Below are 20,774 nucleotides of genomic sequence, written 5' to 3' on the forward strand. Positions count from 1 at the left end.
GCAGCGCCTCGGGGGCAGGGCCGGGCCGGGCCGGGCACGGCTGCCTGGGGCAGGTGTGCGGGGCCGGGATGCGCGGTTCGGAGCCCGTCCCGCCGCCCGGGAGCGCTCTGCATCCTCCCCCAGCGCGCAGCGAGGACGCGCCCGTCCCCTCCCTGTGCCCGGGGAGTCCTGCCCCGAGAGGGCGGGAGCCGCCCCGCTCGCTGCCCGCCGCGGCTCCGCTCCCCGCCGCCCCTGCCCCCGCCGGGACCGCGCCGCGGCTCCGCTTCTGCGCCCTCCCCGCCCTCCTCTCCCGCCGGCCCGAGGCGGCGCAGCGGCTCTGGCGCAGTCTCGCGACACTTCCCGCAGCGCGGAGCCGGAGCCGCCGCTCGCCCCGGCAGCAGCAGCGGCAGCCGCGGCTCTCGCTGCCCTGCCCGCGCCTGGAGCCCGAGCCGCTCCCGCCCCGCGCCCGCGCCCGCCCCTGCCGCGCCTCGGCGGCGCACGCTCCTCCGGGCGCTTTCGCCCCGGGCTGCTTTTCCCGGCGGCAGCGGGGACCCAGGTGGCTGCAGGAACTGAAGGCTGAGCCCCTTCTCTCGCCTGATTTCTGTATATTTCCTTTTCCTCGCACACGCCGAGGGAGCCGCGGCGCAGGACGCAGGATGCAGCCCGGCTGCGGCGGGTGCTGAGCGCCGTGGCCGCCGGAGGAGGGAGCGGCTCTGTCAGCGCCTCCGCTCCGCGCGGCGGCGGCTCGGGCGGTCCTTCGCCCCCTTCCTCGTCGTGGCCACCCGCCCCAAACTTTCAGCCTGTTGTCGCTGCCAGGCGAAGCCCAGCTCGACATAAATGGGTGAGTTCAGGCCGCCGAGGTGGCGGTGCCGGGGGCCAGCTGCGGCTCCCGGCTGGCCGAGGGGTGCGTGTGCCTCTGGGGGCGGCGGGAGGGAGGTGGCCGCCACCGGCCTCCGCTCCTCCGCCTCACGGCTTTTAACTTCTCCTCCCCTCCCCCGTCCGAGGCAATAATTGTTTTCATGTGACAGGCGGAGAGGTCGGTGTTGGCGGCGGCGGGGCGACGGCCGGGTGCCCCTCGGGGCTGCCGCTGTGGGTGCTCCCGAGCGGGGCTGACGCGGTTACGAACCCTCCCGAGCATCCCGGCCTCGCCGCCTTCCCGCCGGGCACGGCCTCCCCGGGCGCTCTGGGGTGTGGTGGCACCGGGCCGGGCCGGGCGGAGGGAAGAGGCATCTCCGTGCCGGGCGCGCAGGTCGCGCTCCGAGGGCTGCGGCGGGGAGGGATGCGCCGCCCGTCGCTGCCCCGCACTGCCCTGCACGGCCCCGCACGGTTCCGCACTGCCCCGCCGGGCGGGGGCGGCTGCCGGGGCCGCTGCCGGGGTCCTCGGAGCCACAGCGCGGGGTCGGCCGCGTTCGGCTGCCGCTGCCCGTGAGGTGTCACCCGCGGACTTCGGGAAGAGGCAGCGCCGGGATGCCCGGGCCGGGCTGGGCAGCGCCCGTCGCCTGTGCAGGGGCAGGCACGGAGGATGGGGTGAATTGTCCCTCATGCGGGCGAGGCGGCGGCAGCGGCGGTGCCAGGCGCGGGCTGAGCGATGCGCACGGGGAGTGCGGCGGCCGCGGCTCGCTCTGCCCAGCGCGGTGCCCGGCGGAAAATGACGGATAGGCGGGAACAAAAGAAGCGGCGGTGTCGGTGGGCAGCTCGGTGCACACACCGGCCGGTGTCTGGAGGCAGCAGCGCACGGTGCTCCGAAATGTCAGCGGCTCTTGGATGTCCCCAGGCCCCGCTGCCCGCCTCGCTCACGGCGGCGGAAATGCGGTCGGACTGTGGGGAAACCTAAGGGCAGCATCACCGAAACGACTGAATGTAATGCGTGATGTGGGAGGACATTTTACACCATTTCACCTGTTGTAGTACAGCGACGCTGGGAATATAGTGGGAAATATATCCCCCCTTTGTTCTTTGAGAGATTACTTTGCGGGGTGCTATGGGAGGGATGCACAGCTGCTCTACCTGTGTGTTGCCAGATTAAGCAGAAGCTTTTTGCTATCGACTTCCAGTTATCCCTCCCGTTGGGGCTGAGATGGGCCCATCCCTGTGCAGCTCGCTGGCCCCATTGATCCGGCTGGGCTCCGAGGGTGGGCCGGCACCCCCGGCTGCCGCGGCTGACCGGGGCATCGCAGGGGCTCGGCAGGGCTGCTCTGCCGCGCACTGACACAGCCCTCAACTTCTGTCCTCTGTCACAACAGATGAGGCTCTAAACATAGTGCTGTATTGAGAGTTAGGGTTTGTAACTGCTGAATGGAGCAGAATCTCTACTCACTAGGGCATGTCATAGGAATTTTTTAAAAATTATTTTTGGTTTCTTATCCTCTTCCAATGCATTTATTTCTTACTAACTTTGTATTGTGATACAATAAGGCTTTTCTGATTTCAATTTGCTCCATAGTCCAAATATTAGCCTTCATGGTTCAAAAGATTTAGTAAAGCAATAAAGAACCAACAAAGTGATTTGCATTGATAGAGCTCTAGGAAGGTTTTTAATACAGTAACTTGGTAGTAAAGGCCATCTTTTTTCTTTTTACTCACCCATCCCTCTCCTGGGCAATGATCCTAAACATCTGGTTTCTTTAAAGCTCATTTGGGTGATGACTTTCCCAAATCATCATGATTCAGTCATACTTTGCTTTGCAAAATGGGAGTGGAGGGAAGGTAGATCTGATTTAATATTTTTTCATATCTAAATGATAATTGATTCTCATAGTTTGCAAACAAATAGAAAAATTGTGAAAGGAGGTGAAGATATGCATAGTATGAAAGTAAAATCTTTATAGGAGATATCAAATGAAAGCAGTTTTATTAAACACATTTTTAACATAGTTAACATTTTTGTAAGGTATCTCAGATGCAGAAGAGAATAGGTGAATTCTTTGTGTACTATTCCTACTAGGAATTTGTGTACTAATCCTACTCAGGATTCCTATTTTTTCTTTTTTTTTTAGATTACTTGTAAGCCTTCTTATATTAACCATTTATATTTTCTCAGTGGCACTGCAGGGTGTTTTAAGCCCAGCCCTGTGCATGTGTGTATATTGGGTGTATGTTATACATACCTGTATGCTGAGATTCAGTGCTTCTTTACAGCACACACCCCAAACCTTACAAGAAATTCCTTGTGTAATTGGTGTTTTATGAGCTCTTCTATGACATTATAGGGAGAGTACATTAAAATTAATTAATTTGCACTTGGAATGGACTTCTCAGGAGAGTTGAGTGCAATAATGGTACAACATAAAAAAGGGGGGATAAGGCAAAGATGTTGAAGGTAATAATGAATGCAGTGAAACAAGCTTGGTCCCTCTCCTTAAATGTTTGAGAACTGAAGATGTGGTGTTTTGTGGGGACATGGGTGTGGGAGAGGGTTGTTTGTTTGTTGTTGCTTTTGGGTCTGTTTCATTTTGAAACTACTTAGACTCGAGTGTGGTCAGGGAACTCAGTCTCAACTGCAAGAGCATGGAGTGTCCACAAATCAGACTGTGCTCCTGAAGCTGAAGGCGCAGAAAACAAAGTAGATATGGGGAAACCTGGTTTGGAATGTACTGCTTGTCAAATTTAGAAAATGCAAGATTAGAAGTGTGATTTTAGAGAGCGGAGTTTGACTGCCATCATCACAAAGCAGCTGTGCAGCTCCTTCTGCCAGTCGAGGCACACCTCCCAGCTTCTGCAGTAAATGAAGGAAAATCTTTTCTTCTGCTGTGAAAGAAAATCCTTTCTTCTGCCTCTCAACTTCTGCAGTAAATGAAGGAAAATTGTTTCTTCTGCTGTGCAGTCTTTGCTCAAGTTCAGAGCACAGCCAGTTTAGTGCATTAAATGAGTTGTGGGTCCTGTATAATAGCATTGCAATGAAGCTATGAAACCTTCATCACAATGCTTAAACACTTTCTTCATCAATATTTTTTCATCTAAATGTTTTTCAAGGTATTGTTAAAGCTCTGCTGTTTGGAAAGGGGAAGAGAGGAAGTGCTGCTTTTGTTTAGTGAAATCACATCCATCACCTCTGCTGCCACCACAGTTGGGAGTGTGGATCCAGAGTCTTGTGCCCTTAGAACCAGCTAGATTGCTTCCCCTGGCAGGCAGCTGTTGTCTGGGTGGTTTTACATAATTGGCTGAGAAAGGTGCTTGCTGTGGAATACTGCAGCTGGTTTGTACACACCAAAGGAATATTACACCAAGAGATAATGCAATCAAAAGAATTCAGTCTATGTGAGAGTGGGATTTTTCTGTACTAGTTGGAATCCCTTTTTCTGTTTTTACCATTCTTAATTTTTTTTTTTCATTTTCTAAATTCTTCTCTATCCCCTGCCCTCAACTTTCCCCCTCCTCTGTTTCTCTTTACGCATTTCAGACTTGCTGCTTCCTCTGCCTTCCTCTCTCTTATCACAGCATCATCAGAGGGAGTGCTCTGAGCACATTTCCTGCCTGTGGGGCCAGGCTGACCCCAGCACCAGGGCTGTGCCCCATCTAAACTCCTGCTTGGCCCCGTGGAGACACCTGGGGAGCGCAGCTGGAGAGCTCCAGCAGCCCTGCTCTCCCGTCTAAAACGATGAATTTTTGAGGCCTGAGCTTAGCAGAAGTTGAACACAGAAGATGGTAGGTGTGCTTGTGGTTGCCTTGCCAAAATGGTGAAGATATTGGAGCCTTTCAGTGAAATAGCTGTAAGATTTTAAAAATAGAAATAGTATTTGCCATTCCAGTCATCCTTGAAGGCAGTTGAACAGTTTCAGCTGAATAAGGAAAAGTAAAGATGATTAGCATGACTTTTTTCACTTGGATTTCTTTTTTTAAAATAAGGTTTTAAGCAACTGTAAAGTGTCTTTATAGGAAAAAAGTTGTGCAAAAATCCTTCCCAACTCATAAAAAGTCTTTATTCTCCTCATAGGGGGTGTTACTGATTTTAATTCTTTTGTGGTCGTTGGTAGGTTTGTTTCTCACAAGAAAGCAGCTACATTGGAGCTGTTCAGGATCAGATGTCCAGTGGTTTGGTGGCATTATACAGCCTGTGAGTGGCTTATGATCTGAGTTTCAGTGGAGTTTTCATGAACTGTAATAAAATACTTTCAGTAATCTGTATAAAGTTTCATTTAAAAATAGCTGGTGTGAAGTTTTCTTTTCCTAGAAATCAAGAGATAATGACACTCCTGTCATAAAAGGTTGTCAGAGCTGCCTTCTATATGGATCAAGATTGGGGTTGGAAATCAAGAAATATAAAATATGTAAACGTGTGTATATGTAAAGGATTATAAAAATAATTCATGATTATGGCATCTCTTCTGCTTGCTCCTTTGCAGTAGCTCTTTCTTCCTGGACTCTCCATTAGAGTTGTTTTTTATATTAACTGTTGCTTTTAGCTCAGGAAGTGTGATAAAGAACATAATACTTAAAATAGATGGTTTCTTAAAAGAACAGAATTCTTGCTTGTTTTGTGCTAGTCAAAGATTCATATGTAGAAAATGACAATAGAGCTGCTAGAAAAGGGTTTTTTTAGTTGCCTGGGTTTGAGGAGGGAATGTAATGAGCATGTAATAATAACAATGTAATGTAATAAAACACTTTCTTGAGAAGCAGTTTTGTTTTGATATGAATGCTGAGTGCGTACATATTTTTGTTTAAACTGTTACTAATGTAATAAATACAATTTTTCAATACAATTATATACAATGTATACAATTTATCTCTGGTGTTATTAAGATTGTTTATTTTGTAGTTGTTGCCCACTGGATGTTAGAGGGTGTTTTAAGAACGTGGTATATCAGGATTTGTATGGGAGATCAGTGTTGGCCTTGTAGATAATGCATTGACTCCTTCCCTGCTTACAGGGCAAGGGTTGCATGTGTTAGGAGGAGAAAAAGGAGAGCTTGGGAACGTGAAATGAGCAGCTGAAATTTCAGGTCTGATGTGTTAGAGGTCACTGACTGACGTGCTGCAAGCAGGTTAGCCCTGATGAGATCAAAGGAGTGAAAACAGCTGCAGAGATGGGATCTGTTGTTTTGCTCTGATCCTGCTGCTACAGAGCAAGCTTATAAAAAAAGATGATGGATTTTGTATGGCTCCTATCTGTGTGGTTTTTAAAATCCTGGGCCAGGGAGCGGATGTTTTCCCTTGATGCCAAGGCAGGAAGTAGCTGCAGGCCATATCTGCATTCTGTACACTGAGGAATGATGAAAGAATATATTAGGGGGAGGGGAATGATGGAGGAGGTGAGTATCAAGATTCAGTAATTCAGCTAATGTAAAAGTAATTGCTGACAGTCTGCTTCACACTGAGAGGAAACACAATAAAAGCTTGAAGTCCCTGTGTGTGAGAGAATATGCAAATACTGCAGTTCAGTAGTCATGGATTGTGTTAGCAAATCAAGTTGTCTTCTCCCTCCTTTTTGTTATTGATAGCTGAGAAGCATCAGTAGAAAGCAGCTCCTGAGAATGCAGTGGTAAATCCACATAAATTCTGTGTGGTGAGATGACTGCTGCAAGGTCTTGGCTGTGCTTTGTTGCTAACATAACTTTGCCTTAGAGAATGGAGGATCCTGGAGGACAAACAGTGAAAGGGGAAAGGATGTCTTTGTTCCCAGTCTTAGAGCAGTTTGTGTTACAGTGGGAGTGCTCCTGAGAATTTGTGCTTCTGATTTAGTATGAAGAATTGTGTGGAGTTGTGGATCAGAAATTGTTTGTGCTTAAAAAATTCTCTTTAGCAACAAAGATAAGGTATTATAGAAAGCTGAGCATTTATACAAGAGAAATATCCCTAACTTCTGATTAATCAGTAGTGTCAGTGTAAAGAGGTGTCTTTTGAACTCTGCCTTTGGATTTCATTAGAAGTATTGTACAGAAGGAAAAAGTTCCTCTTTACCTCATTCTCTGTCTTTCAGACTGTGCAGCTAAATCACTTCTGACAATTGAAACCTGCTCACACCAAAACCAGTGTAAAAAAGAGTGTAAGTTTATTCATTTATTCGAAGATCAAAGTCAGCATTGCTCCCCGAGGAGATAACGCCTTTTTGGAACTGTCAATATAGATTCATGGCATGTGTTGCAAGTCAAGGCCCAATTAGAATAGGTCTAGACCTTTAAGGGTCCCTCCCAACCCAAAGCATTCAAAATGATCTATCAATATTTAATTAGCTTTCAGTGGTCACACCAATTGTATTTAAAAATTAAGTGGTTTATGTCCCAGCAGTAATTTGTATTAATGAATTTGTGACTTACATTTAAAAAAACCCAACTCGCCTAAAACAAGCAAACACAAAAACCACCCGTGCAAAATAGGAATACTCATAACACGTTGTGTTCTCTGCTTGTAATTTCCAGGAACTTGCTTGTTACCTTAAAAAGCAGCATATTGGTGCTTTTTATTGATAATGGGGTCTAAAAGCAAACACACACAAAAGTCACTTCAGAGTGTTTTGTTTGTTTTAGGTTGGTTTTGTGGGAAGAAGTTCTTGGGGGTCAGTGCCACTGCTGGTGCTGTATGGACTACTTGTGCCAGCCTGGCTCTCTTTGTGTGTAGTCCTGTCTTCCCCCATGAGCTGGATTTATAAATGTTTTTGTTAAAGGTAGCAGCAGTATCAGAATATAAGTGTACACATAAAGAACTTTTCATTATTGAGCCAATTGTAAAGCATTCTTTGAGAACTTCCATGTCAGGTTTAAGTTAAATATGTTCTCTATCTGTGGTTGCTGATTCATCCTCACCACTGGCAAAAAAATCATTTTTCATACTCTGGTAACTTGGCAGAGTTGATTTTTTTTCCTGATAGGCTTGTGCAGCATTGAAAATTTTCTGTCCTTGTGACAGATATAAAACTGGCAAGCAGCAAGACCTCAGCTTAATTTTTCAGTGTTTTTCTCATTCCTGCTGTTCTTTTGGGGAGGTCTCACTGAGCTCTTATTGAGCTGTTAGTGCTCCTCTATTTCCCACTGTCAAAGGGCACACCAGATTCCAAACTGTGCCCAGGAAAAGATGCCTTTATTTAGAGGTTTTGTTATGGCAAGGTTTAAAAAACTTCTTTGCTGTTAAATTTGGACCATTTATAAAAAAATGTTTTATCTTTGGCCTTGTGCTTCCAAATGTAGGGATTAGTGGCTTACTTTGGAAGAGTTTTGATGCTTATTTATAAACAGTATTTGAATGTTGATGAAGATTGACTACTGCAGTACTTTTCTTTTTCGTGATTCATTTCTTATGAACATTTATTTATTGTCATCAACAGCTTTATGGAAAAATATCCTATGAAAGCATTTCACCCCAGACAAGACCACCTTAATTTCCCATGAAATAGCCTGGTACTATTTCAATTTCATTGAAATTGCAGAACGGCCAGTTTCATTGAATACAACTATCCAACTTTTCTGCTTAATGATCACATTAAAAAAACCCTCAAAAGTTTACACAAGGCAGCCAACATACCTCAGACAACTCCTAAAAAAAAAAAAAGGAAATAATTCTAACCCTAGAGGAACCTGACTTTGTTTCCATCAGACTTTAAATGGTTGGGTGAGAGGAAGGGATGGAGAAATGAGTGCAGAGAGTGAAAACCTTGAGAGCCTTGCCTTGAATGCACAATCCTGCAGTTTGTGACAGTGGGAATTGCTGAACACCTGAGAGTGAGCAGCAGTGCTTCCAGGCAGGTCCTGCTGGCAGGGAAGACAAAATTGCACCATGGTAGTAAAGAATCGCAGGCCTGGTAGAAAGAAATGCTTGTAACTTCACTCATTAATAAAATGAAAAAAATAAATTAGTTCCAGGAGAGTAAAAAAAATGTCTACAAATTTATAAACCCTCATTATATTAAAGATTTTTTGATGGCATGTGCTACACCTTATTATTTGATTTTAATTTTTGTTCAGAGAAACATCAGGGTTCCAACAGTTGTGGAGAACACCAGTTTGAAAGCTTACAAGCTTTTCCTTTTTTATATCTGTATTTTTAGATTGCATGTGGGAAAGACAAGGTTCATTGCTATGCAATCTTGAAATCCAGATTTGGTTCTGACTTAAATATTGATGTTGAAGTTAAACAGTTAAACCTCTTTAGTAGATCTGAAGTTTGATACACTTCTGTGCTTTTGTTGCAGTTGTTTAATGAAAATGGTAACAATTAAGTTTCATCTCATTTTAAGGTTCTTAGCCATTTGCTGAACTGAGCTGATCATGTAACTAGTTCAGTTGTTAATCTCAGTCTGATACGAGATTACTTTTAATCTTGATTCATTGCTAATTGCTGTATCCTGAATGTTGGAAATGTGTTCTTTGTAGCTATTTTTGTTAGTGACTTGAACAACAAAGTTAATTTTCCAGGTGACAAAAACCTGAGTATTTTGTGGTTTTTGTTGGCTTTTAAGTAGTTACCTTATAGATTTGGCCGGCTCCTCAATTGCCTCTTTCTTTGTTGCTTCTTTCTGTGTAAGTCTGGTAGATCACAGTGGGTCAAGTTTATCTTTCTGTATAGAACTGCTCCAACATCGTAGAGGTAACATGTGGTTAATGAAGGGATTTGTGTGTCTGGTTCATCCAGGCTAGTTAACTGCTATTTTATTGATGGGAGGTTTGCTTAATAAGCAAAATCCTTCTCTGACTTCTTCCTTGCTTGACTAAATGTGTGATGAAAAGAGATTTATCCTTGAATGGCCAGCTAATTTGTACAAGTAAGATCAGCTCTTTCTTTTGCAAGAAACAACCTTTCAACTGGGAGAGAAATCTTCCTGCTGCTGTTATCTTTGGTTATGATTGTTTTTAATGTTCATCTTCCTGGACAGCTGCTATTTCCTCCTCCATCCAGTAATCTCTTTTAAAATGGAAAAGATCTTTATTTTCTTTGAAACTTAATACAAAAGCCCCTTGTATCTGCTGCTCGTTTCATTCATCAAACACCTTTATTCAGCTTCATTTGAAAACAGTAGAAATACACTTGTCAGTTTTCCTTTGACCTCTGAGGTCAGTTTGAATGCTCTTTGTTCTGTCAGCTCATAGCGCCCTTCAGAATTGCTCACTTTGATTTGCATTAACCATGCTACTTATTTTAAAGGCCACCATTTCTGTGTATGAAGCACCTATAAATAGTGCTTTTGATTAGGGACATCTCAATTATCTGACTGTGGTTTGTGGAAGATTAAGATAAGATACCTTCTAGTTCATGATGAACTATCTTGTGTCAATTCAAAATTGTCTGCACTGGTTCTGGAGTCATGAGACATCTATTAATATGTATTCCTCTGCAGTGTATTTGATAGTTTGTTCACAGTTGTGGAGAAAACATTCTTGTTTGTTCCTGTGTGTTTCTCATTCCTTCACCTCATTCTGTCAGAAAGCAGTTGCACCTCTTCTCATCACTTACAGAAGTACATGGATGCTTCTTTCCCTTTGTAAGTTGTGCTGTTTTGTTGCCTTGGGTTAATGTGTTGTGGTGCTTTTTGATTCTTAGAGTGTTTTTTTTTTTTTCTTTTAAAAATAAATCTACATTACAGTTTCTCAGCTGTTTCTCAGGAAAGATACTCTTCAGTCTTTTTTTTTTTCTGTTCACATACCTGGTGCTCTGTCATCCCATGTTTTCATATGCACTTCCTTCAAATTCATCTTTCTTTCTTTGACCTGTCTTTCAAATGTACTACTTCCCTTTTTAGAAAGCTTTCTTATGTATTTCACTTAGAGTCTCAAGATTCCCTAAATTAAGATGCAAAGATATACAGAACTCTGAAGGCAATCTGGTGTAGAATACAGCACAATTGTAGCTGATCCTTTATGTGTTTTATTTGAAATTAGGGACAGAAGAAAACTTTGGCTGGAATCCCATAAATATGATGGGAAGGAAGAAAAGGGACTGACTATCTTTTAGAGACTATTGCTTTAATCTGCAAAGATTTTTCAAAGTTGAAATTGCTACCCTGGAATAATGCTGAGGTGTGTGTTGCACATGGTGTTTTGCCAGCCACGTTTTTGAAATTTTCTGATGGAAGAGTGATGCCTATGTTATGTGGAGTAAAACAGGTTGTAGGAGTTGGCAAAGCCACAAATCAGATTGTGAAGTTCCAGTGTTGTTTTTTCTTTTTTAATTTGGAGAACTTTAAAGCAGGATGTTGCTATTTTAAGTAGAATTTCAGTTCCTATCTGTTCAAGTCTGTCAGTGTCTCTCTTGAACCAAAAACAAGGAGCTGATGTAAATGCAGCCTTGTAGGCAGAGAAACTGAATGTAAGAAACACTCTTTGCCTCTCCAGACCCTCTGAAATCTACAATTAGTTTTGGCTTCCCATTTCCTTCACTCTAAGAACCTGTACCACTCAAAACCAGGGAAGGTCATTAAGGGGATAAAGTTCAGGAAACTTTTCCTTAGATGGAAAAGTAGAGCTGTCTCGTTAGCCTTGGAAGAAGTGCTCAGTGACCACCTTATTGCTGTCCTCTCTGGTTCTCTTGGTTGCATGGTTTTTCCTGCCTGCTGCCTCCTGGGTGCTGTAGAGAGATTCTGTGCCAGCACCTGAGGAAGTTCTATCTGTCTTGAGGAGAATCTGTGCTGTTGTTACTTCCTTGGCCACACACTTTGTTCTGTTCCAGACAGTACCAGTGCTGGTTACTGGGGGTGGATGAGAGGAGCAGGCTGTCAGAAGAATAACAGCCTATAAAACAATGGGGTTTATTGCCTCTGTTTGTTTCCTTGGGTCCCACAAAACCATCCTGCTGCTTTCTCCCCCTTTTCCCCCCATCCTCAGTGCAGCAATGGGTTCTTCTGTCTAAATGCTGACTGTTGTTTGTGCTTTCACTCTGTGAGCAGCTCTGCTGAGCATTCCCATTCAGGCAGCACAGAGTGGCTCAGATTCCCTTCTGGAACAAGGCTATCGTCGGGTCACAAGCTGTTCTGGCTCACGATGAAAGCCAGGGATAAACTTTCAGATGTACTTCTTTGGCTGCATCAGGTTTTGCTTTCAGGATTGTTCTTCTGAGGAGGAGCTCTGTGTAGGGTCTCCCTTTTGGAGGTTGTTCTCATTGTAAGAGTTACAGAGGATCCCTTGGAAGGAAGTGTTTTTTCAGGTGGAAGAGACTTCTTGAGACATTTAACCTGCTACCAGAGATACCTGTTGAAAGAGCTGTGTCTTCTAATTGCAGCATAATCTCTGCTTTCTGAAAGGCTTTGCCTTGTTCAAAACCAAGAGAATTTTTCAAAGAGAAAAATAAACTAAAAAAATGTTAATGCAAGTGCTTCATTGCCCAGGCCTACCAGGGTCACATGGGATTTTGAAAAGCACCATTAAAACAAAACATACCAGCTAATGCCTCTGATGTGGATTTTTGTTCATAAAAGAAAAAAAGTTACTTTGTGAATTCCATTTATTGTGACATCCAAAAAACATTACCTGCAGAAACTGATTTGAGCTGAGAAAACAGAGGCATTAAAGATACCATCAAAAACTTATTACTCCAGAATTGCATCCTGAAATCTAAAATTGAAAGTTTTTTGATGCACATGTTATCTGATATAGTAGTGACACATGTTATCTGATATAGTAGTGAAGTTTATTTGCCCAAGGATTGTCTGGAACTTGTGAATTCATATATGCAGTAATTTCTAAAGCAGCATTTTTTTTCTCAGTCCTATTGTTCTTACCACAGTTTGAAGGAGAATAATAGAACCTGATGTTAAAAGAGAAGATGCTAAGGGTCATAAGCAGCACTTTCATGATATTTCTTTATTAATCAAGAAGATATTATATTGATAGGTTTTAAAGGTGTTCTTTTAGCCACATGTGTCCTTTCTCCAAATATTCCCGCACTTCCTTCCATTGGTGCTCACATAATTGAGGAAGTTTGGTGGTTGCTGGCTTAGTGGAGATGGCTTAATGCTGGTGTGTAGGTGTTGTTTTGGACCATAGTGATGAAATGCAAATTTCCCATCACCTGAGCTCTTGTACTTAGGGCTGTGAGCCCCAGTACACACACACAGAAGTTAGAGCTCCTGTAATGCCCAATAGTCCATTGCACAATAGCTGAGTCCTTTAATTTCACTTATAAATTATGAAACTATGAGAAATTATGAGAAGTTCCATACTGGGCCTGACCTTCCTCTGAATGTGAAGTTTTGTAGCTTGAAATGCTTGGATTTATGTGAGAGGTTAGAAAGAAAAAAGCTGATTATTTCTGCTCTCCATCCAGCCCAGCTCCTCGCTGTTGCACAGTGCATGTCTCTGTGACAGTTTATTGTGCATCAGTAAAAACACAGCACTGGCTTGTAGTCCTAGCATTTGACAGGTGGAATCAGAAAAGTTGCTGCTGGGGTAAATATTTTGTAACTGCTGTCTTAAAAATGATAGAATTCCATTGAACTGAGGGAAAACAACATAACTTTGAAATTGTTATAAGACACGGTGTTTGTCTGCAGCTGGCATCACACAGCAAAAGACTCAGACTGTAGCATAGTCTGAGGATTTTGGCTATATCAGGCTACTGCTGCCAGCAATCTCTTGCAGAAACTGCCACTTCCAAAAGCAAGAATACCTCAACAGGATGTATCTGTGCACCACTTTTCAGTCTGGTTCTTTAATGTAACACCATTTTTATGAGCACTTCCAGCAAATGTGGCTGAGATGCAGAGGAGTATGTTGTATTCTCCCCATCCTCCTCCTGTGCAAAAGGGTTGCTACTTTTGGCAAAGACGTGTGGTGATAGTAACAGCTTAGGCATCTAGTGAAATCCTCCAAGCTCCTCTGAGATCATATTCATAATCACATTCATGCTTCTCTCTGATGTTAATGAGATGAGGTGGATGCTGCTGGTGTAGAAGCTCAGAGTTTTAACGAATGCTATCCATCGCACAATATGAAGACTGTGAACCACTTGTTGATCACAATCTCTGCTCATCTTCCTGAGGGTTAAATGATGCTACATCATCTCTGAAAAGGTGCTTATTCCTTGTCTTTTTAATTTTTTATTCATTTGTCTTTTCACCTCAGTACCATCCATCAACATCTATAAGTATTATGAAGGCAATTTTGGGACTAGAATACTGGGCTAGTACTTGGGAGTAATTTAACACAGCACTTACTATCATGGCATCACTTACTATCATGGCATCAGCTTTTGTATCCTGTTTACTTTATATGGTGATACATCCATTTAGTAGCAGTTCTCATGAATTTAGCCAAGTGATAGTTTTATAAATAGTTCTGGGTGTATTTAGCTGTTATCTCTCCTTTTTGTTTTGAAGAAGTATCATATCCTTCCTATGTCCTCTCAGTTGTCTGAGAATGAGATTTAGAAACTGCAAGAGTAGAGAAGCATTACTAACAAGTTTGTATGAAGATATAGTTTGTCAAATGGGACTTATTTGTCTTTTACCTTAAGTACTCTTCTCCTTTTCTGTTTTTCTCGGCAGTGGGTATAATAATTTACAGTGTTCAGAACTTGGACTTGTTTTTATATTGGAGGAGGCAGGAACTCACATCAAGATGATAACGTTAAATGTTTTCCTCTGAATTTAATGTCTTCCACTACTTCTGAATGGGTCCTTGTGTCCTTTCTAAGGGAAAGAGCAATTCCAAAGTTGAACAGCTCTCAATACACTTTTGCCTCTGAGAAGCACTAAATTTCTTTAGTTACAGGTTAACACAATGCACGTTGTCTGCAAACTTGACAATGTGAATTTAAAGTAGGTTTGTTTGTGCATGCCGTGTGCATTGGGAACAAATGCTGTAGTTGAGAGGCACTTCGGCTAGATAGAACCAAAGCATTACATTAAAATTAGTCTCTTTCAGTTGCAAAAATGTGATTTGAGTAGTTTGTTGTCCAAGGCAGAAAGACCATTTTGCCTGCAGGAAAAGATCAATTAATTCATGGAATAGAAATGTTTCCTCTGACTGACAGCCACATGAATGCCAAAGAGTATCTATGCCATCTCAGTATTTCTAAACAGTTAAGGAGACTCATCCCAATAAAGTCTAACATGTATTATTGGATCCAAAGTGGTATTAAGAGAGAATATAGATGTTACTGCTGCCACCTGGAACTACCACAGTGATCTTTCCTTGTTTACTCCACAGTTACATGTGCAAGGTTTCTGGTGTTCAGATGTGCTTTGGCATATTGCATAGAAAGTTTGTATCAGAGATACGGTGTGACACTATGAATTCACTTAGAGGCAACTACTATGATAGGCTTAGGAAAAAAATTAAATTCATAGTGTTTCCTAGAAATACCTACCTAAAGCAGTTTACTACAGACTTGCTATGAGATGTATATTTTGTGTGAAAAGGACCTACATAAATACAAAAATACACTGACTTACTGTTGTTCTTCACCTGACTGTAAATGTGAGATTTTTTTCAATGGATTGTGGTCATACCAAGTGGCTTAGCTGGAATATAAAGTATTTCTTGTCCTACTGGGTGATTTCCACTCAAATAACTGTGTGTTTGTTTGTTCTAAAAACTGGAACCAAGCACACCTCTTTGAAAAACAGAAAACTAGCTCTCTTCTTTCCTTGGAGGACAGCTCAGGTGTTCTGTCAGCTGGAGTGGCTTCAGCCCTGCTGCTGCCCAGAGAGGAGCCACATCAGGACAGTGCCAGGCCAGGTGCTCCCTGTCCTGTGGGTTAGGACGTGGTTGGGGTCCTCTGGCAGCTCCTCTGTTGTGTGCCTGTGTGTGACTGTGAATTCCCACCTCAGAGCTTCCCCCAGTGCTTCCCACCTGCCCTGAGCTCTCTGTGGCTCCCTGGGCTGTCCCAGGCGCAGCTGGGGAGGATTTGTGGCTGTCACAAGGAGGGACCCCGGGCAATCTGATTTGGGTGCCCCTTCTGTGGCTGCTCTGCCCTTTGAGCAGTGATGCAGTGAAGGTGCTATTCTAGGATGTGACCTTTAGCTCCCCCCCATTGTTTGCAAAGGGGAAATAGGAAATCTAATGTAAACTGAAGGCTGTTGTCTAAGTGGAAGAGCTGCTGTTTATCATGTAGCATGAATTTAACATCTTGAAGATTAAATAGTACTGCTTTTCCTTCTGATATTGATTTTTCCTTCCCCTACAGCTTTTCTTTTTCATGAAGTGAAACCCTTGCAAATACTTTTAGCAGGGTGTACTATTCCTGCTAGGATTGCAAAAGAAAAATGTTAAAAGTTGAGCAAAGTTTGGAACTAATTTTTCAAGGAAATTATGGATCTTGCTTTTGCAATCAAGTAGAAACAAAATGTTGAAGTTATTTTTTTGTGCCACAGACATGCTGCAAAACTAACAGCTCAAGCTTTCTTAAAAGTCCCAGTTGTAATTTACATTTAAGCTGTAAAGTCAGAGGTATATTGGTATTTAACCAATTTTTTTATGAGGCTTTTCCATTTTGGGAGAATGATGACTCCAAGGCCTGTTCAGTGACTCATTCCTTCATTTCATATTATAAAGTGTAATGACATTGAGAGAGTTGAATCTTTATAAACTATGGATTATTTTGTTCTCTGGTAGAAGAGCCACATCAGACTTAATATGGATCTGTTTTCCTTCTCTCAGTCCCATCTGTACCACAGCATCCCCCATGTGACTGGGCTGCCAGCTGCTCAGTGCTCTTAGAGTGAAGCAAACAGTGGCCTTGTAGGGCATATTTGATCTTCAGACCTTGTGGCCCTCCAGGTCTAGTTTAGGAAACCAGCATTATTGAATGTAATGTAGTTTGGGTTTTGGTTGGAGGGCTTTTTTTGTGGTTTTTATTTTTCCTTTCCTGTGATTTGCCTTTTTCTTTCCATATCTTTTTCTTTTGGTTTTGATTTTGGTCTTTGTTGTTTGTTTGGGTGGGTTTTTCTTGGGTTTTTTTTTTGGTTTGTTTGTTTGGGTCTTTATGGTTTTTGATTGTTTGTTTGTGTTTTTTAAATTTAAGTTCAGATTGTTCAGTCATGCTTTGCTGTTTGGTCTAATAAAAGATATTGATTTTTTTCTCTCCTGGTGGTTCCTAATATTTCACTAAGAGTTTTATTGCAAGCTGTCATAGAGCAAAAAAGTATGCCCATATGTGGTATTCACATGCCCTCTGAACAGAGAGAGATTTAGCTTTCTCAGGATTTCTCGTGAGAGAAGCTGTGAGAGAAGCAGAGAAAAGAGTGATCAAAGCAATTCTTATCTCATTTGCTGCTCCTGTGTTTGTGCCCATGTGGAATGTGTTCTGGAGATTGTTTACCCGAGGTGGTTCCTTGATTGGGTTGTGGTGATGGTGTTTTGGATTCATTGGCCAATTGGATCCACACGTGTGTGTGTGTGTGAGGACTCTGGGGCAGAGTCACAGGTTTTCTAGTTAGTTAGTGACAGTTCTTTTTAGTGTGATATAGTTCTAGTATAATATAGTATAATAAAGTAATTAATTAGCCTTCTGATATCATGGAGTTCTGCACATCGCCCTTCCCGCCCGTTGGGTACCTTAGCACTGATACCCCTCAGCTCTCAAAGTGTGCTGGGCTCACCCGTTTGTACCCAGGCGTCTCAGATAGAGCAGCACATTTGAAGAAGACCTTGTCTGTGAAGTTGAGGCAGATGGAATTCAATGGTCAGATTTTCAACCTGTTGTAAGATGTTATCTTCACGCAAAAGCGTGATGCACTCTCTTCTCGGGAAATGCAATTTGAGCTTTGACTGGAGGCTTGAATGCAGAATATTTGCAGGTAGTCTGTCTGGTTTCTGTTCTGGCTTTTTTGGGTAAGCCAATGCAACAAGCATGTTTATCTTTCATATGAAGCTGAGTGGCTTAGAAATGTGAGAACATAAAAATTACAGCTCTTAACTCCTTGACTGCCATGTCTAACTGTATTTACTCACTTTAATGTCTACATTTGGGTGTGAAAGCAGACTGTTGCAGAAGGTGGTGCTGCCATATGGATGCTGTTACTTGGGTGGAATAGTGCCAAAGAGGTTAATAACATTTCCATTGTGCCTACACACTTCAGATGTCTCACAAGAAACTGATTTAATAGCATAGTTTTTGTTGCACAGCAGCAAATCTCTGTTTCTTTTTCTTTATATTTTCTTGCTTAGAAAGGCACTGTACAATAACTGAAAATAGAATAAACAGAAGACATTTCTGTCTTCAAGTATTGGTAGCATTATTAAAGAAATTCTTACTAGGTCAGTTCAAGAAATTAGATTTTACTTATAATTTAAAATGTGGCAAGGAAACAAACTAAACAGTAGGAAAAATATTTGTAATTATCACTAAAATAATTTCACCTGTGTTTGCAAGACTAATTTGTGGAATGAATGAATGAATGAATGGTAGGACTGTAGGACCAGTTAAACTTCTAATCAACAGGTGTTTTTCTAGGTGTGCTTTTTAAAAATACAGCTGCTAGGTTGCATTTCAATGCCTGGTTCATATCATTAGCAATTCAAATTGTGCATTTTAAATCCAAACCACTAAGCATTAAATGAAAAAAAAACTTTGTCCCTGACATTGCAGTAATGAGTTGTACTGTGCCAGTCTCCAGCGGGGCTCTTAATAACTACCTTTGATTCTATTTCATGAGTTTTTATGTTACAATTTGGATTGATGCTAATACAGGACTGGGAATGGCTGATTTTGTTGGCATGAGAATAAATGTTCTCCTTGTAGATCAAAATAACTGAATTGCTTTTGATATTGAATTTCATTCCTAATGTACAAAATGCCTTTTTCTAACAGAAAGAGTAGCTAGAGTAGCTGGCTGGGGCAGGTTTGACTTTCAGGCATCATGAGTTACAATAATTTGAAGAAAATTTCTCTAAAAAGAGAAACCAGATCTGCCTGTCCCAGTTTTGCCAGTTTATTTTTCTCTTGGCTTGAAATGGATTTGAGTTTTGGCTGTTAATGCAACAATCTGTTTACCTTGGCAGAGCTGGGCCTAAGACCAGCCTTTGTTGGTTAACAAATAACATTAATTTGAGCTCACTGTCCAGGGAGTGTTTTCTCACATCATGAATCATTGTGAAAACTGGGACCCAGTTTTAGTCCAGTTCCTGAGGAGAAATCTAGCACAGCACTTCAGGAATCAGGTATGTTGTTCTTACAGATGTGAAGCACAACTCTGATCTGCTTTTTCGTAACAAACCTGGATCAGTGCTGTCTCTAGTATCAATCCAGTTTCCATGAAGACTAAGTTTCAGCTCAAAAGAAACAAAAAATATTAAGTTTGAGTGGCAGAATGAATTTTTCAGAGCGCAGTTTGAGGAGGTGCTGTGATTTAGCATGCTTTAGAAAATGAGTTTGATTTAAAAACTGCAACTGCAAGAACCCAACAATTGTAGAGCACTTTTGCCTGTCTTGTGCTCTTCAAACCTCAGTACTGTGATAAATGAGAATTTTGAGTGATCTCAGAAGTACCTTCCCATCAGTTTGTCACAATTCTGCACATTTGTTAGGTGTACTCTTATTCTCTTTCCATACTGTGCTATTGGTTTCCTTTGAAGAGTTTATAAACATCTCGATTGTGTGGTCTCACTTTGGTGACTCATATGTCTCTGACTGCTTACACACACTTATGTTCCAGTAATCAAATTGTCTGAGAGGAGGCAGATTTTAAAAATATTTATATGTGTTTTTTAACAAGTGGAAACTTTTATAGACAGAGAAAAGCCTGAACAGTGAAGGGTTGGGGTTTTCTGTTTGTTTAAACAAACTTTCAGTAAAACAAAAGTGATTGAACAGCTGCTGTCTGTATGTGAACTAGTGCAAACTTCAAAGAGTTAACTCCAGTGCCTCCAGCCTACCCAAGCCACTGCAGAGTCAGGTCAACAGCCCCATTCTACGTTTTGGTGCTCAACTTAAGAGAGAGAACATAATTAATAAGAAAACTCTAGTTAATCATGTCATTTTTGCAGCCTTCTCTTAGAAAACTGCAAGAACAGCAACAGGTTCTAGAACTCTTGAAAAATATGGGACTTAGAGAGTGGGAGAGTTGTTTGTCTTCCTTCATTATGTCTTGCTGCAGTCTGAATGCTGAGGAGTGTTTGAAGAATCAGTGGTTGGAGCCAGCCTGAATCCCTGCTGCATTGTCATCTCCCCTTACAGCTCTCTGCCCACCTCCTAGCTGCTCAGGAAGAGCAAGGCACTATGTAATTGCACTCACTGCAAAATCAGAATAGGATTTAAAGCTTCCTAAGCAGGGAGGAGAAATGACTTGACACACACAAAAAGCTTTGAGTCCTGAAAGCAAGGACGTCCTTGTAGGCTGCTTAAAAATGAAGATACAGGACCTTGCTTTCAAAATTCTTTCCTGGGGTTCAACCAAACTGGAAATACCCTGCTGAATACTCTAAATTTTGCCTTTTCTGAGGCACAGTCCTGTTGTGTTCTGTGGAGATAAAAATTTTCATTGATGCGTGTACCTTGCTGCCTCTGCTTGAATCCAGTAGTCTTTGGAGAGCTATTGTGTAAATACAGCTTCTGATCCAAATGCACTGGTTGGTCTGGGGTAAACTGTATGTATGTATATGTGTGTGTGTATATATATATACACATACACACACACACACACATATATATATAAATATATGGATAATATTAATGCTAGTTTAGGGACTCTAGTTCATATATTAGAAATGTGTGTAAATATTTGTTAGTTGGCTGAACTCAGAGGGTTGGGCTTTCCAGCTCTTCAGGTCCCTGAGGTTTCAAGAGCCCAAACTTACAACTTTCCTGAATAAAGGGCAGATGGAGTCTGTGCCTCTTGGGGTGGGTTTAGAGACTCCCAGAATGGCAAACCTGAAAACATGAATTTATAATTTCTGATGCCAGGAGGAAGATTCCTGCTCCGCCTCAAGATC

At 42.4% G+C, this 20,774-nt stretch overlaps 1 protein-coding gene across 3 annotated transcripts in view; it reads left to right on the plus strand.

Annotated features, from left to right (window-relative positions):
* Nucleotides 1-677: 677 nt before the first annotated feature.
* SH3KBP1 (SH3 domain containing kinase binding protein 1) overlaps nt 678-20,774 on the plus strand; it is a 211,463-nt gene continuing 191,366 nt past the window's right edge. For all 3 annotated transcript variants that reach the window (XM_063182713.1, XM_063182721.1, XM_063182728.1), the window contains exon 1: nt 678-820. In XM_063182713.1, coding sequence (XP_063038783.1) covers nt 817-820 — 4 coding nt within the window. In that variant the 5' untranslated portion in view covers nt 678-816. The remainder of the gene's footprint in view (nt 821-20,774) is intronic.

The sequence above is a fragment of the Melospiza melodia genome, chromosome 2, assembly GCF_035770615.1.
Source record: "Melospiza melodia melodia isolate bMelMel2 chromosome 2, bMelMel2.pri, whole genome shotgun sequence".
Lineage (NCBI taxonomy): Eukaryota > Metazoa > Chordata > Aves > Passeriformes > Passerellidae > Melospiza > Melospiza melodia.